The sequence below is a fragment of the Onychostruthus taczanowskii genome, unplaced genomic scaffold, assembly GCF_017590055.1.
Source record: "Onychostruthus taczanowskii isolate IOZ18803 unplaced genomic scaffold, ASM1759005v1 scaffold61, whole genome shotgun sequence".
NCBI lineage: Eukaryota > Metazoa > Chordata > Aves > Passeriformes > Passeridae > Onychostruthus > Onychostruthus taczanowskii.
This window is the reverse complement of record NW_024503790.1, coordinates 1013894-1029838: the sequence shown is the minus strand read 5'-3', so window position 1 is coordinate 1029838 and position 15945 is coordinate 1013894. Positions and strand designations below refer to the sequence as shown.

Genomic DNA, 15945 nt, shown 5'->3' with positions numbered 1-15945 from the left:
GTTCCATGATCCCACTGAACCCCAAATCCCCCAGCACCTGCAGCACCCCCATCCCCAGGATCCCAGTGCATCCCACATCCCCCAGCAACTGCAGCACCCCAAATCCTGCAAGCACCCCCATTCCATGATCCCACTGAAATTCAAATCTCCCAGGATCTGCAGCACCCCGAATCCTGCAGCACCCACCTCCTGATGATCCCATTGCACCCCATATTCCCCAGTATCGTCATTACCCCAGCACCCCAAATCGCCAGTACTCCGCTCACCTCAAATTCCCCCAAAGCCCCCACTCCCCCAAATCGGACAAATCAGGCCACCCATGATCTTTTTCACAGAAAATCACTGATTTTAGCAAAAAAAGCACCTCTTTACCCCTCCCACCCCCCAAACCCACCCCGAGAGGGGGTTCATGTCGGGGTGTCCCCCGTGTCCCCCGGGGTGACCCCGGCAGTCACTTGGTCGCGCCGCCAGAGCTCCTCGACCAGGGCGTCCAGGACGGGGGCGACCCGGGCCAGCCCCGCCCGCGCCCCGCCGGCCCCCGCGGCGCCCCCCGCCCGCAGCACCCGCAGCCCCTGCGTCTCCTCGAAGGCCCGCACGTCCCCCTCCGTCACGGCCGCGTGCGGGGCCAGGTCGAATCTGGGGTGGGGAGGGGACACGGGGTCAAGGGAAACAGCAACGCCCTGGAAAATCCCCCCAGAAGCACCCGAGATTCATCGGGAGTTGTGAACACATCGCTGTAACCAGGTGGGAGTGTTCTCTGCCTGCCCAGGGACAGAGTGGTTTGGAATCTGGGGGTGCAAACCTGATTGTGGGGGGGACATAGGGTCAAGGAGACACCAACACCCTGAAAAATTCCCCCCAAACCACCTAAAGAGAAATGGGGATTGTGAATCCATTGGTGCAATAAAGTATTGCACGTTCTCGGCCTGCTGAGATAACAAGTGCTGAGAAATCTGGGGGTACAAACCTGACTGAGGGGGGACACAGGGTCAAGGGAGACCCAGAAAATCCTCCCAAAACTCCCAAAAATAAGTGGGAGTTGTGACCCAAATAAAACCCCCCTAAAATATCAGTGGGAGTTGAGGACCCATCGGTGTAATGAGAGTTGCACATTCTCAGGCTAAGGAGGTATTGAGTGGTTGGAAATCTGGGTGTGCAAACCTGACTGGGGGGGACACAGGGTCAAGGGAGACATCAACACCCCAAAAATCTCCTTTAGGACGGCAAAACTCTCTAAAAATAAGCGGGAGCTGTGAACTCATTGGTGCAACCATTTGTGCACATTCTCAGCCTGCTGAGATACCAAATGCTGAGAAATCTGGTGGTACGAACCTATTTTGGGGTGGGGGGCGGGTCAAGGAACACCTAGAAAAACCCCAAAACCCCGTGAAAATCAGCAGGAATCGGCAATCCATCGGTGTGCCATTCTCAGCCCCCGCGATGCCAAGCGCTGAGAGCCCCGGGGGTGCAATCCCCCCGCCATGGGGTGACTTTTGGGGACCCCCCAAAAGGATACTTGGTGCCCACGACCACCCTGACGAGGTGGCGGTCCCCGGGGCCCAGCACGCGGCCCATGAGCGCCGGCAGCTCCTCGAAGGACGCGCGGTCCGTGAAGGAGAACAGGAACAGGGCGGCGTCCGCCTCCTCCTTACAGGCCTGGGCACGGGGACACCCCTCACCGCGGGGTCCTGGGGGTGTCCCCCGTCCCAAAACGCGTCCCCCACCCCAAAACGCGTCCCCAGCTCACGGGCAGCAGGTGCTCGAACTTCCTGAGCGCTCCGTCCCCGCAGTCCCAGAGCTGCAGCTGGAACAGGACGGGGCGGCTGCTGCCGCGGGGCTTGGCCGGCCAGAACAGCGTGGTGGCCTCGATGCCTGCGGGGACACAAGGGACTGTCACCCCCGGGACACCCTTGTCCCCCCCGGGCCGTACCCAGGGTCTCGTGGTGGCCTCGATGCCTGCGGGGACAGCGGGACTGTCACCCCCGGGACCCCTCCGGCCGTACCCAGGGTCTCGTGGTGGGCGGGGGGCGCGGGGGTCCCCCCCAGCCAGGCCACCAGAGCTGTCTTGCCGACGCCGCTCCTGCCCGCCAGGAAGAGTTTGTAGGTGACCGTGGGGACAGCCAGCGCGGGCGGCAGCGCCGGGCGCTCCAGCAGACCTGGGGAGGGGCTCAGGGTCATTCTGGGGGCTGAGAGCCCGGCTGGGGGGCGCAGGGGGGGCACGCACCGAACACTCTCCGCTGGTTCTTGTGCAGGATGGAGTCCAGGTAGGGGCGGCCGGCGGGGGACAGGAGCCAGCCCGGCTCCAGCGCCCAGTCCTGCTCTGCCATGGGCCCCCAAACCTGGGGGACGGCGAACAGCCCCCCTTCCCCTATGGGGTCACTGCATCTGCAGCTTTGGGGTCCCCTTCTGACCCCACCCCAGCGTCCAGGGACCCTCCCTAGGATCCATAAATCCTCCATTGGGTCCCTAAAACACCCCCAGTGTCCCAGCATCCTCCCACGGGGTCCCCAAAACCACCCACAGGGTGCCTGATACCCCCCATGGGGTGCCTGCCCCCCTTCCATGGGGTCTGTGCCCTCCCTATGGAGTCCCTGACGCCTCTCTGGGGGCCCAAAGCCCTCTCTGGGGTCCCTGCACCTCCCCAGGAGGTCCCACCACCCTCCCATGGGTTCCTGGCCCCACCATGGGGGTCTCTGTGCCCCCCTGCCACGCCAGTACCCTACCACAGGGTCCTTGCCCCCTCCCCCATAGGACCCTTGCTCCCACCCTCGGGGTCCCTGCAGGGTCCCACCGCCTTCCCATGGGTTCCCTGCCCCTCTCCGGTTCCTGTGCCCCTCTCTGGGGTCCCTACCCCCTTCAGTGTCCCTCCATCACCCAGGGTGTCCCTCACAGCCCCACTCTGGGGACCTTGCCCCGCTCAGTGTCCCTCCATCCTCCCGGGGTGTCCCTCACAGCCCCACACGGAGTCCCTGCACTCCTGTGGGGTGCCTGCCACCCCTGCGGGGTCTGTGCTGCCCCCAGCTGACCCCGTGCCCCCACATCATTTAGGGGGGGGAAGGCCCAGCCCCTGTCCTCTTCCCCCCACTGTGCTGCCCCCGCTGCCCCCCAAATCTCTCCCATGCCTTGTCTCCCACACCAATTTTCCCGCGCGGGCCCTTTAAGACGCGGCTCCGCCGCTCACCTGAGGCCGCTTCCGCCTCGCCGTGACGTCACGAAAATAGGCGGAGCACAATGGAAACCACGCCCAGCCGCAGCTGCGCGTGCGCGGTGAGTTGTGGGGGCACGTGGAGTGACCCCGATGATGCGGATTTTGGGAGGTCCCCATCCCCAGCTCCCAGCACTGCCGGGATTTGGGGTTCCCAGCTGCCAGTGTTTCCAGGCTTTGGAGCCCTCACTCATCCCTAATCACTGACACTGGAATGCTCTGGGCTCCAGCACCTCTCACACTGGCAGGACTTGGGGTCCCAATTTCCAGCCCCAGCAGGCTCTAGGATCCCCATCCCCAGCTCCCATCTCCAACAGGCTGTGGGATCCCCAGTGCCCAGCACTGGCAGGATTTGGGGTCTTTATCATCAATTTCCAACCCCAACTGGCTTTGGGGTCCCTATCCCAAATTTCCAGCCCAACAGGTTTTGGGGTTCCCAATTCCCAGCACTGGGAGGCTTTGGCATCCCCAGTTACCATCTCCAGCAGTCTTTGGGATCCCCATTCCCAGTTTTCCTCCCTAACTGGGTTTGGTGTCCCTCGTTCCTAGTGCTGACAGCCTTTGGGTCCCTGTCTGTAATTCCCAACCCTGGCAGGACATGGGTCCACAATTTCCATCACAGGCAGGACCTGGGTTCCCCATCTCCAGTTCCCATCTCTGGCGGGTTTTGGTGTCCGCATGCCAAATTTCCATCCCAAACAGGGTTGGGGATCCCTGAATTCCCAGCTCCAATAGGCTTTGGGATCCCTCGTTTCCAACCCCAACAGGCTTTGGGGTCCCCATCCCCAATTTCTGGCTCCAAGAAACTTCAGTGTCCCAAATTCACTGTGTTCCCCTTCGCCTCCCTCCACTGCTCCAACACCCCCTGTACACATATTTCCCTTCTGTTACACAAAGACCCCAAATCTTCCCTTTCACCCCCAAACTTGTGGCAGTGCAGGAACTTCCCCTCCAAGTCACTCCCATCCCACCCCTCCCCAAAAGCACCAACCATCCATTTCTTTTCCTTTTTATTTGTTAAACCACTAAAAATTCGTTGGGAAGGGGGGGAGGGACCCCCATGAACCCCCCCAAAATGTACACAAGATTTTAAATATCACCGGAATCGCTTCCCATTGCTGCGCTCGGCCCGGGAGTGACGGGGGGGACACCTGAGTCGCGGCGGGGGGACACCTCGCTCACAGCACCAGCAGCTCCCGCGGGATTTGGGGACAGGGACCCAAATTTGGGATGAATCTCTCTGAAGGGCACAGAACATGCGTCTCCCGGCGGGGAACCCCGGGAGGGGAACCCCGGGAGCGGGGCAGGGTGTAAACTGGGAGAGCAGCCCTAGAGGGATGCTCTGCAGGGAGAAGGACACCAAGGTGCCATCCATCCCTGGCTTTGACTCTTTCTGGGGGATGGATGACAAAAAACATGCAAAGGGGACGTGGGGATTGATGGCGAAGCCTTGACCACCTTCCCCACGGCCACGTGTGGAGAAGGAAAATTCCACAGCTCACCCGAGGTGCTCCTGAGGTCTGGGGATTTTTGGGGTGGTGGGGGGGGGAAATTGCATTTTGCTTTCCCTTAGGACAAATCAAATTGTTCTGGGATGAACGGGAGAGGTGGGATTCGACGAGGGGTTTATTTACAGAGGTGGAAACGCCGCGGGTGAGCAAATCCCTCCCCGTCCCCACGCGGCTGGGATGGGATTTAAGGCTCCGACCGGCAGAAAGCTCAGTGGGAATGGAGAAGAAAAATTCCAGGAAGAAGGGACCACGTCATGGCGCTGCCGGCTTGGGGAGGGCTCCCTGGTTTTAGGGTGCTGGAGGTTGTTGACCAAAACCTGGCAGAATCCGCCCCATTTCCCCCCCTTGGAGGGGACAGGGAAGGAGGGGGTTGTCCCAGAAGGACGCACAGGTTCAATCCCTTCGGATTTGGATTTAATCTTTGCGGAAGGAGGCACGTGCAAAGATGAGGTGAAGTTACTGCGTCGAGGCTGCCCTCACATTTACCAGTATCTGTCCTTTTCCCTGGAAAACTGACCCTGCTCCCGGGCTCCAAGGGGCTGCTTCAGCCTTGAATGGGTTTGGGCCGTTGAATGAAATGAAACCTTTAAATCTAGAAGGGAATTAGCAGCCAAGTATCTCCGTTTTGGGGGAATAATGGGATTTTCAGAGTATTTTTGCTGGTCAGAGGGGATCAGAGCCGATCCTGAAGCCTGATCCAGCAGGGCAGGGAGAAGAGGGATGCTAACAATCAAGATTTTTGGCATTGTGACACAAAAAAATGTCCTTTCCTCCTTCTTTTGGTCCTGCCTGGAGGACAGAGAAGAAAATGGCAGGTGAGAGGCAAAATAAAAAGGCATCGTGTTTGCGTCGAGCAAAGGTTGGCAGCGCTGGGAGATTCCCAGAGGGATATTGCTGTTTTCCTGACGGAGTCGAGCATGGAATTAATCAAGCTAACAGCCTCCTGCCTGCTGCAATTTGGGTTATTCCTATAAAACCACTTTTACTCACAACCCACAAGGAGTTTCGGGGAGACCGAGACTCACAAACACTTGGAGAATAAACCCAGGAGGATCCTGGCTGGCAGAATTCCCTGGCTGCTCACCCCGAATCCTCGGGTCCTTCCCCGCCTGTAAACACGACTCGCTCGCCTGGGGTCTTACTGGGAACTGCTGGGGCAGCACTGGAGGGTTTGCTTGGACTTTTATTGGTTTCCTGCTCCCTAATTCACAGTTTGAACGCCTGCGTGTCGGGAAGGGGCTGCGGAAGGAGGAGGAAGAGCCGCAGGGACGGAGGGACGGGCGGCGGGCGGGGGCCGCATTATCTCTTTGCTCGCACAAAGTACAAGGCATTTGTTTTGGGGTAATATTTGACGTTTTGTTTCTTGTCCATCAGGCCACCGAATATGATCAGCTCCCCTCGGCCTTGCACCACCGTGTGTAAACTGGTCTCGGGCGGCCCCACCACGGAGCTGCTGTTGAACACTTTCCACTTGACTCGTCCCTGCTCCTTGGTGTCCTTAATGTCCAGCACGTACATCTGCATGGGTTTGCAGTTCATGCTCTGGTACAGCGGCTTGCCCACGTTCAGCGACTGCGGCGGGTGGTGCCCGAGGCGCCGGGCGATGGGGGGCAGCGAGTGCCCCTCGCCCTGGGTGGCACCGGGCCGCACAGAGCCCGGCTCGGCGCCCGGGGACCCCGGGGACGAGGCCAGGGGAGGGCTCAGCGCGGCCGAGGCCGAGGCGGCTTTGGAGGAGAGGGCTTTGACGGCCTCGAGGCTGCGGCGGAGCGCGCTGGGGGACACGGCCCCGGGCAGGGCGGCGTGGGGCGGGGTGTGGATGCCGTTGGTGTGCTCCGGGGGGTTCCGCGTGCCCGCTGTCCTGCCCTCCGCGCCGTCCAGCTGGCACAGGAGGGACGTGGGCTTCTGCTCCCAGCCCAGCTCCACGGAGGCCAGGCGCAGATCCCTCTGCTCCGGCAGCGAGCCCCGGCGCGGCGCCAGGGCCGGCCCCACCTTGAGGTCGAATCCCTCGGCGGCCGAGGGGGTGCTGGGGGACAGGGCCTGCACGGGGCTGTCCAGGGAGGCCCCGCCGGGCGGCGCCGCTCCGGGTGACACCGTGCCGCCGTTGAGCACCGGGGAACTGTCCCCTCTGGCCGGGGACAGGCTGCCCTCCCGCGAGCCTGACGGCGTCTGCCTGCGGGGCCGCAGGGTGCCCCAGCGGCCGTTGACGCAGGGAGCCTCGTCCGTGTTCCTGACGGGAGACTGGGAGCGGAATTCCCTGGTCTCGGGCACCAGGGCGGGCGGCGTGGCGCTGATGGGAGACGGGCGGGAGTTGAGGCTGGGGCTCAGCGGGGCTCTCCCGCTGGGAGCTTGGCTGAAGACCACGACGCACTGTCCCACCTGAGGGAGAGCAGGGAACAGACATCAGGAGGAGCCTTGGTGCTGGGGAGAAGCGTTTACGGAGCATTTTAGGCAGGGAATAAAGAGGGAGGGGTGTGTGTGAGGGAGCAGGGACCCCCTGTGTCCGTACCCTGCAGGCAGGATGGCACCACAGCTCTGGGGCTCCGTGGTCCTCGTTCTCCACCTTGAGCGGCTGCCACGTCCAGGGGTTGGCCTGCATGTGCAGCAACCAGGCGTCTTTGAACAGCTGGGGAAGGAAGGGTCACACATTAAGGAGTCTGGGCTGGCATTCAGGAGCCCAGGCTGAGATTTAGCCCAGTTTGCTGCTGGGCTCAGCCCATCAGGGCCATGGTGGGAGTGGTGCTTTGCTGCTGCAGGCAGAGGATGCTGACCCAGAGCAGGAGCTGATCACCCATGAGTGACTACACCCCACAATGGCCATGGATAAATCCCTTCACTATCCCAGTACTTGGATAAATCCTATCTGCTATCCCAGTACAAAGTCAGGGCTCATTTTGACAAGCCTCAGTGAACCCAGGGAGCTGCTCAGAGAGTGCCTGGGGTGATTTTTATTAATTAAAGCAGCTCCAGCAACAGCTAAACAAATTCTCTGGAAAATCTACCAGGTGGGTGCCCAGACTTGAGGAATAAAATGCCACCAACGTGCAGAGTCCACGCATCCCAAATCCAGCCCCCAGGTGATGGTGGAGCAGGGCATGGTGATGTCCCTGCTCCCCCAGGTACTCACTGCATTGGGACCCCCGCAGCCTCCCAGGATTAAAATGGTCTCGTTGTCTATCACGATCTGGAGGGGACAGAAGAGAGTTTCAGCCCGGGATGGATTTTTGGCCAAGCTTCCAAGGGCAGACTGAGGCAGGCTCTCACTGCACAGGTGTTGCTGGGCTCTGTGTGCCCCAGGATGAGGAGTGGAGCTGGGATGGAGCTGTTATTGCTGGGCCCAGGACAGAGTGGGATGCAGGGCTTGTCCCAAACCAGTTCCTCTCTCTGAGGAGAGCAATTGCCCTTCCCAAAGCTCCAGGGCCCCGACACCCCTCTGCAAGGGAGGGGAAGGTGGAAGGATTGTTTGGGAGGGCAGGTTCTGGCAGCAGTGTCTGATCAGTGCTGCTGCTGGGTGAGGGATCCCCATGGGCTCCTTTCCCAGGCCATGGAAGGCACATTCCAGCACAAGCCATCCGAGCCCTGCTGGGACCAGCCACACTTTGGGGATCACTAACCATCCCAGATGGGGACAGCTGCCCCAGGCCAGGTGACAGCCATGAGCTCCCTGCCCTGGCAGGTGCTGCTGGAGCTGTGCTTGGAGCGGGAGCAATCCCGAGTCAATCCCAGGACCGGGAGAGAGGAGCAGTCACAAGGGCCCGGAGCCAAACCAGGCTGTGCTGCCTCTCCACTGATCTGAGGTGCCACGGGGCATGAGTGGGGTAAAGCAGGGATGTGTTCATTACACCTCTGAGTCACTGGGGGAGAGGGCCCGGCAGGCAAGGGCTCCACAGATAACCTGGGAGGGAATGAACGAGCCTGTGGAGCGGGGCTGTGCCTGGCTTCCCTCCGCCTGAGCTCACCTGGGACTGGCCCCCGCGCGGGTGAGGGCTGGGCCCCGAGATGCTGGGCTTGGACCAAGCCCACTGCTCCAGATCCAGCACCCAGACGTCATTGCTCCTGCAGGGATGAGACAACACAGGCTGAGGATACAAGCAGGGACGTGGAACTTGGGTTCAGGGCTGGCTTTTAGGGCAGAATTGGGATTTTTGCAGGATGGAGCCTTGGGATTTGCTGCGAGAGGTGAAGGGTGTGCTAAGGCAGCAGGCAGACCCCAAAATCCTGCAAAAAATTCCTCATGGGCAACCCCAAGACCACCCTAACCCCCTCATGGCTCACAGGGGTGCTTGTCAGCCACCCTGACCTCAAACTTACATTTGTCGGGATCCAAGGGAGCCCCCAAAAACAATCATTTTGTCTTCGATGACACAGGAGGAGTGTCCTGCCATGGGAGGGGGGCCGTGGGTGGTCATGATGCAGTTCCACCTGGGAAGAGAGGCAGGAACACATGCCTCAGTGAAGGAAAACGCTGGATGAAAGGCCAAACAAAAAAATCCCAGTGGCCTGCAAAGTCCTCAAGAACGTGTCATGGGGGAAAACCACAGGGAAAACCTCCAAATATCCAAATAGCAACTAAACTAATTAGAAATCCCAATGTGCTAAACATTTTTAAGGCATGACCAAGTCTCATGGCCAAGTCGGGAACATCTCCCCTTCCAATTAAGTTTGCCTCAAATTCTTTCCAAGAGAATTGGAAATCTTAATTACAGAGTTGTAATGACACTGCCCAAAGTGCTCTGGATAATTGATACTTTGGAGGATGAAAAGTTCTCAGCACAAGAGGAGCAGAAACCTTCTCTTTGATACAGCATTTTCCCTCTCACACATACCACCAGTGAGAAAGCTGGGTCTAAAATCAGCCAAACAGTGTTTAAAGAGAAAAGGAAAATTCCTGCCTGCTCCGTGGACACTGCTGGATGCACCAGTCCTGGAGCTCTAAAGGCAGAGGTTGAAACGATGGAGAAATCTGATTTATCACACCTCCCTGAGGGAGCTGAGTTTTGGATCATCACTGAAAACAAGACCTCCAGCACTTCAGGCTTATCTCAGAAACACCTCAGTGCTCCCAGCCAAAGTGATAAGGCATTTAAAACACCCAGGTTTCCCACCTGGATGGGGATGCTCAGGAAGCCTGGAATATTTAGGTACAAGTCCAGAACCATATGGAAGCAACAGCACCCACGAGCTGCTTGGCAGCACCCTGTCCTCAGCTCTGCTGTGCTTGTGTGGCTTTTTATTGTTTCAGAAAGAGCATTAGAGACACACCTGGGAAACCAGGACCACGCACAGCTTCCCAGGCATTCCTCCAGCTGCATTCCTGCATTTCTCCAGGATCAAAGCCTGCTCTTACCAGTTTTTGGAGGGGGAGTACGTGTGGATCTCATCGAAGAACCTCTCGGGCTGGTGCAGGGGGTAAGGGCTCGGCCGGGTCCACCCCCCAAAAAGCACCAGCAAGTCCTTGTAGACCACCAGCGTGGCCCCAGCCTTGGGAGAGGGGTAGGAACCTGGCAGGGAGGGAGGAGAAGTTAGGAAAACCATGTTTGAACACAAGCCCCCAACTCTGCATCACTTCTTTAGTGTCACAACGTGGAGACTCCACCTTTCTGAAAAAATGAAAATAACAGAAAAGAAAAAAAGGCAAAATTAGAGCTGGGAGCCTGGGAAGAAAACTCCTGCCAATTTGTGTCATGCTAATTAGTAGGAGCCTGAAAGCACATCTCAAACACAGCAAAACATCTGTCACTCACTGGCAGGAAATTGCCGGTTTTCCAGCGATCCCTCCAAATTATTGCTTTAGCGCCGAATAAAAGCAATAATTACCTCCAAATACCTCCTAAGTCTCTCCCTGAGGAGGGAGGGAGAAGGGAGACAATTCCAAGGCACCCAGAGTGGCTCGTGCAGATGTGTAGGGTGCTCACAAGTGGCAGCACTCACTGAACCCCGTGTTTGAGAGGAAGCCCTGAATGCTCTGGCTGTGAATGAAGTCATTCCTCAAGTCTGCAGGATGCAGTGCTGCTCTAAAAATCATGAAAAACCTTTTTGTGTGGCCTGTTTGAGGTTTAAAGGGCTCTGCAAGGACCAGGGGCCTCCTGAGCAGGACCTGAACAAGGACAAGGTTACCTCCTGGCCTCGGTGTCGTTGGGATTTGCTGTGCTCAGACGATTCCATGGATCCTGAGGGTTTTCCTGAGCTCACCTCTCAACCTACTGCTGATCCTGTGGCCCCTGGCCACCATATCCCTGAGAAGCTGTGGCTGCTCCATCCCTGGAAGTGTCCAAGGCCAGCCTGGATGGGGCTGGGAACAGCCTGGTCCAGTGGAAGGTGTCCCTGACCATGGCAGGGGGTGGAATGGGATGAGCTTTAAGATCTCTTCCAACTCAAACCACTCAGGGATTCTGTGATTCCTGTGGAAGATATCCCTGTCCATGGAAGCAGGGTAGAATGAGATGAGCTTTAAGCTCCTCCCAACCCAAACCATTCTGGGATTTTATGGTTCTTAACCCGCTCAGAGCAGGAGCAGTATCAGTGCAAGAAACCTGTTGGCAAGAGCAGCTATCAAAGGATTCAATTCCTTTGAATTTATGCTGGGAAATCGGCTGCTGCAAAAGCCCAATCCCTGCCTGGCCCTGGAGCCAGAGGTGCTGTGCCTGTGTCAGCACCCTGCTGATGTGTGAGGTGCTGAGCTGCTTCCCAGGAACAGCTAAAGCCTCTCCAGCCCGGCTGACTCCGAGCATCCTCCTTCCCACGGCGGTCACCCGCACCCGGCACACTGCTGCAGCTCCACAGCCACCCCTTCCAGTTCATCCTGGCATCCCCAGCCCAGCACACTGCTGCAGTTCCACAGCCCCCCCTTCCAGTTCATCCTGGCATCCCCAGCCCAGCACACTGCTGCAGTTCCACAGCCCCCCCTTCCAGTTCATCCTGGCATCCCCAGCCCAGCACACTGCTGCAGTTCCACAGCCCCCCCTTCCAGTTCATCCTGGCATCCCCAGCCCAGCACACTGCTGCAGTTCCACAGCCCCCCCTTCCAGTTCATCCTGGCATCCCCAGCCCAGCACACTGCTGCAGTTCCACAGCCCCCCCTTCCAGTTCATCCTGGCATCCCCAGCCCAGCACACTGCTGCAGTTCCACAGCCCCCCCTTCCAGTTCATCCTGGCATCCCCAGCCCAGCACACTGCTGCAGTTCCACAGCCCCCCCTTCCAGTTCATCCTGGCATCCCCAGCCCAGCACACTGCTGCAGTTCCACAGCCCCCCCTTCCAGTTCATCCTGGCATCCCCAGCCCAGCACACTGCTGCAGTTCCACAGCCCCCCCTTCCAGTTCATCCTGGCATCCCCAGCCCAGCACACTGCTGCAGTTCCACAGCCCCCCCTTCCAGTTCATCCTGGCATCCCCAGCCCAGCACACTGCTGCAGTTCCACAGCCCCCCCTTCCAGTTCATCCTGGCATCCCCAGCCCAGCACACTGCTGCAGTTCCACAGCCCCCCCTTCCAGTTCATCCTGGCATCCCCAGCCCAGCACACTGCTGCAGTTCCACAGCCCCCCCTTCCAGTTCATCCTGGCATCCCCAGCCCAGCCCCACGGCTCTGAACCTGGCTCCGGGAGCAGGGCAGCTCAAGGGCACAGCTCACACGTGGCCACCTCTCTGAACCAGTCGATGCTCCCACCTGGCCCCTGTCCCCTCCCCTGTCCCAGCAGGACTCAGAGACACAATTTTAGCAGGGAATGACACCCAGAACAGACTATTTTTAAAAGAAACCGGAGCAGCTATTTTAGGATGTTGCAGCTGAGGGAAGCAATTCCATCGCGATGGGTTCCAGGTGCTGGGAGGGAAGAGCCCAGCAGAAGGCAGCCCCTGGCCTAATGCAGAGATGGCCACAGCGTCCCTGAGCCCTTCCCCAGGGACAGAGTGTTCTGCTGCCCTCAGCCTCACAGAGATGAGGGAAAAATGGGAATAAAGCTCTGCAGAAGCACTTAATGCAAGGTAATGTATGGCCAGAGCTGTACCAAGGTCTCCGTGAGGACAAGATGCCAGCGAGGGTCACATTTGGTTACTCCTTGTTCCTGAATTCCAGTTTTCCTGGCTCATTCCATGTGTGCAATTCATTAACCCACACCAGCAGGTTTCCAGTCTAAATAATTCCCTGGCAGTGCAGAAAGTTTTCCTCCTAAGCCTAGCACCACAATAAAACATTTGTACCCAAGCTGGTGAATCCCAGCCGGGTGATATTGCCAGGGATGCCGCAAGGTACTGGGGTTAAATTGGGTTATTTTTAAACCAAAAGAGGCAGCTAGAGTCATTCCAGGATGGAAAAACATTGGCACCTTGTTCAGAAAGGTCTGGGATGGAGCTGTGAGGAAAGTCACCCTCCCACTGCTGTAACCTGAAGGTCAACCCTGGCCTCAGCCAAGGAGACAATTCCCAAGTGAGTCAGTGCCGTGCAAACAGCCCAGGGCAGAGGCCAGCCCCGGTTTTTCAGGAAGCTTTGCCTGTTATTGGACATTGTACGGATGTAAATGAGCTGAGTTTCATTCTGCAATGCAGGAAAAGTCTGCATTTTACAAGTCAAAGAAGTGCTGGCCTCTCAAAGCCTCTTCAACAGCAAAACTGGGATATCTGTGGATGCTCTCCACAAATGAGATGCACCACAAGCATCTCCAGGATCTTGTGTTGGAGCAGGAATTTGTGGAAATCTGGAGAATTAATGCTGTTTATCCCTAAAGCTGGGGAGAGCTGCTGGGTGCTGGGTCCTCAGGAAGGGCAGGAACATCCCAAGGGAGCTGCTGGAATGGGAAGGCAGCGGCAGCTCTGTGAGCTCAGGACTCAGGCATGCGGAGGAGCCCAGCACAGAGGGACATCAAAGGGACCGAGGACCTGCTCAAAGTCCAGCCCTCTGGAGGATGTGGGAGGTGGGAGCGGCCCTTCAAAGACTCCCAGGAACACACAGGATCCTCTGGGATAGCACACGGATTGGGCTGAGGACCCATCAGAACTTAGTTAATGAATTGCACTGGGTCCCACCAGTCCCAGTGGGGAACCGCTGCGATCCCGAGCTCCCCACCCCAGTAACACCACCCAGCCCAACATCCAGTTATCCCTCCATAACACCATCCAGTTATCCCTCCATAACACCACCCAGCCCAACATCCAGGTTATCCCTCCATAACACCATCCATCCCAACATCCAGTTATCCCTCCATAACACCATCCAGTTATCCCTCCATAACACCACCCAGCCCAACATCCAGGTTATCCCTCCATAACACCATCCATCCCAACATCCAGTTATCCCTCCATAACACCAGCCCAACATCCAGGTAATCCTTGCTGGGGATAAAGGTTGGAGCAGGCTGAGGGTGTAGCACAGTTCACTCCTCCTAAGCACAGCAGGCTCCATCCCTGCACAGCTGACGCTGTTCTTTCAGCTGGGATGAGGAGCTAAAAGCTGGGCTGAGCTATTTTTTTCCCAGCTGATGGATTTTCCTGGCTCGCAAAGCCAAAAAACCAACCAACCAAAGATCTCTGGCTTCCAGAGATGTTTGCAAAAGAAATGCCAGCCTCTGATCACTCCCGACACGAGCTCTGTGAGTTTTATCTGTGTTGAATCTGTCCTTATAAGCAGTTTTTCAAGCCCAGTTATCCAGCCCTCTAAAGCCACCGGAGCTGCACACGCGTAGATTAACGGGAACAAAGGAAAAGCTTGGCTTGAAGGGCACGTGGGACACAGAGTGCCAGACCAGCCTTTTACCTCTGGAAGGGGCAGCCCTGTGAGACTCCAAAAACCAGCTGGAGTGGGGAACAGCAATGGTCACCCCATGGTTACTTGCTGGGATTGCCCAGGTGGAAGGATTGGCTCAGGTCGATGGGGTTTGGGGAATATTCCATAGGAGGGGCTGGAGCGGGTCTGCACTGACCCAGCGGGGAGGGAACACATGGAAAGAGTTGTGTCAAGGGGATCGGTATTAAGGAGCTTTAAATGTGGAGAGGGATGGGATGGGAGCTGCAGGCAGGAGCTGGTTTTGCTGGATCTGGTGGATCCTGCAGGGAGCTGACATCGTGGCCGATCGGGTTTCCACGGAACACTCGGATAACCAAAGCCATGTGTCCCATCTCAAAGCTGAGAAATTAAAGGGAGCTGCTCCAGCACCCCATGGATTTCAAGGTGCAAAGGAATTAAAGCTCCCAGGTTCAAAAGCCACCTGCAATCTGCACTCCAGAGGTACAGGAAACCATCCCTGGGAAGGGCTTGGGGCTGTCCTTTCACAAGAATCCTGGAATGGTTTGGGTTGGAAGGGACCTTAAAGCTCATCCCATTTCAACCCCTGGCCATGGGCAGGGATACCTTCCACTATTCCAGGGTGCTCCCAGCCCTGTCCAGCCTGGCCTTGGACACTTCTTCCCAAGGCAGGATGGTGGTGCCTGTTTTGCACTCTTTGATTTGTCCCAAACTGGATCCAACCCTGCCCACCACGAGTTTTGTGTTTCCATGCTCAGGCAGCAGCAGAGCCACCATCCAGGGGCTGGTTTTTAGTCTGGCTGGACCTGGATTTTCAAATCCCAGTTTCCAGCCTGGAACCCTCATCCACCCCAGCCGAGGGATGGCCCTGACTACGTCCCATCCCAGAATTCCATCCCAAACTTGTGTGACAGCGTGAAATCCCCTTAAATCCTTTCCCTTCAACCAGAAGCAAAACCAGAGAAGGAGAAAACAATAAATCCCTCTGCTTCCCAGGCCAGCTGGGATTTTTCCACAGCAGTCAGCAGATTCATCCAGATCCCAGCCACGTTTCCCAAAGGGAAGAGGACAAGCTGGTGAGCAGCACTCCAGAAGCCAGAAGAGGATGAGCATCCCAGCAATCCCAGCACTAGCACTGGATTTGGGAGATGCCAAAGGAGCACTCCCATGGGAAGAGCAGACATCCCTGTTGCACACCCACTCATTCCTAAAGTCAAACCCAACACTGAGCACTCTGCTCAGCTGCCTCTGATCCAGCATTTGACATTCACCTGTTTTTAATCCCAAAACATCTAAAACAGAGTACTGGGATTATGAACATGTTCTAGACTAGTTTGGACCAGGCCTGCCTAAACCTTAGAGCCTCTAAAAGCCACAGAAGTATCATCTTCTCTTACCAAAACCACAGGCAATTTAGTGTTCCCTTCCAGAAAAACCCCAAATTCCATGCTGGGAAGCAGACAGGAATTCAGCCTGGCAGGAGTCTTAAGGAAAAAC

The 15945-nt window shown here is 57.4% G+C and overlaps 2 protein-coding genes across 2 annotated transcripts in view; both read right to left on the bottom strand.

Moving 5' to 3' along the window:
- Positions 1-407: 407 nt before the first annotated feature.
- On the bottom strand, positions 408-3191 carry CPLANE2 (ciliogenesis and planar polarity effector 2). The gene is made up of 6 exons (XM_041419523.1): positions 3182-3191; positions 2225-2362; positions 2004-2156; positions 1748-1872; positions 1517-1656; positions 408-636 (listed from the first exon to the last, which is right to left on the bottom strand). Exons 2-6 carry the CDS (start codon positions 2325-2327, stop codon positions 408-410), a joined length of 750 nt encoding a protein of 249 aa, XP_041275457.1. The 5' UTR covers positions 2328-2362; positions 3182-3191.
- Positions 3192-4206: 1015 nt separating this feature from the next.
- The window catches only part of FBXO42 (F-box protein 42), a 46838-nt gene continuing 35099 nt past the window's right edge, over positions 4207-15945 (bottom strand). The window contains exons 6-11 of the mRNA XM_041419476.1: positions 10061-10214; positions 9025-9135; positions 8673-8769; positions 7841-7897; positions 7223-7339; positions 4207-7092 (exon numbers count right to left, since the gene is read on the bottom strand). Of these exons, the coding sequence (XP_041275410.1) occupies positions 6016-7092; positions 7223-7339; positions 7841-7897; positions 8673-8769; positions 9025-9135; positions 10061-10214 (1613 nt within the window). The 3' untranslated portion in view covers positions 4207-6015. The remainder of the gene's footprint in view (positions 7093-7222; positions 7340-7840; positions 7898-8672; positions 8770-9024; positions 9136-10060; positions 10215-15945) is intronic.

Coding starts and splice junctions, on each gene's coding strand:
- CPLANE2 (XM_041419523.1), bottom strand. CDS start 2,327: ATGGCAGAGCAGGACTGGGCGCTGGAGCCGGGCTGGCTCCTGTCCCCC. Junction 1,873..2,003: donor CGCCCACCACGAGACCCTGG/GTACGGCCGGAG, acceptor GTGTCCCCGCAG/GCATCGAGGCCACCACGCTG. Junction 637..1,516: donor AGGGTGGTCGTGGGCACCAA/GTATCCTTTTGG, acceptor TCCCCACCCCAG/ATTCGACCTGGCCCCGCACG.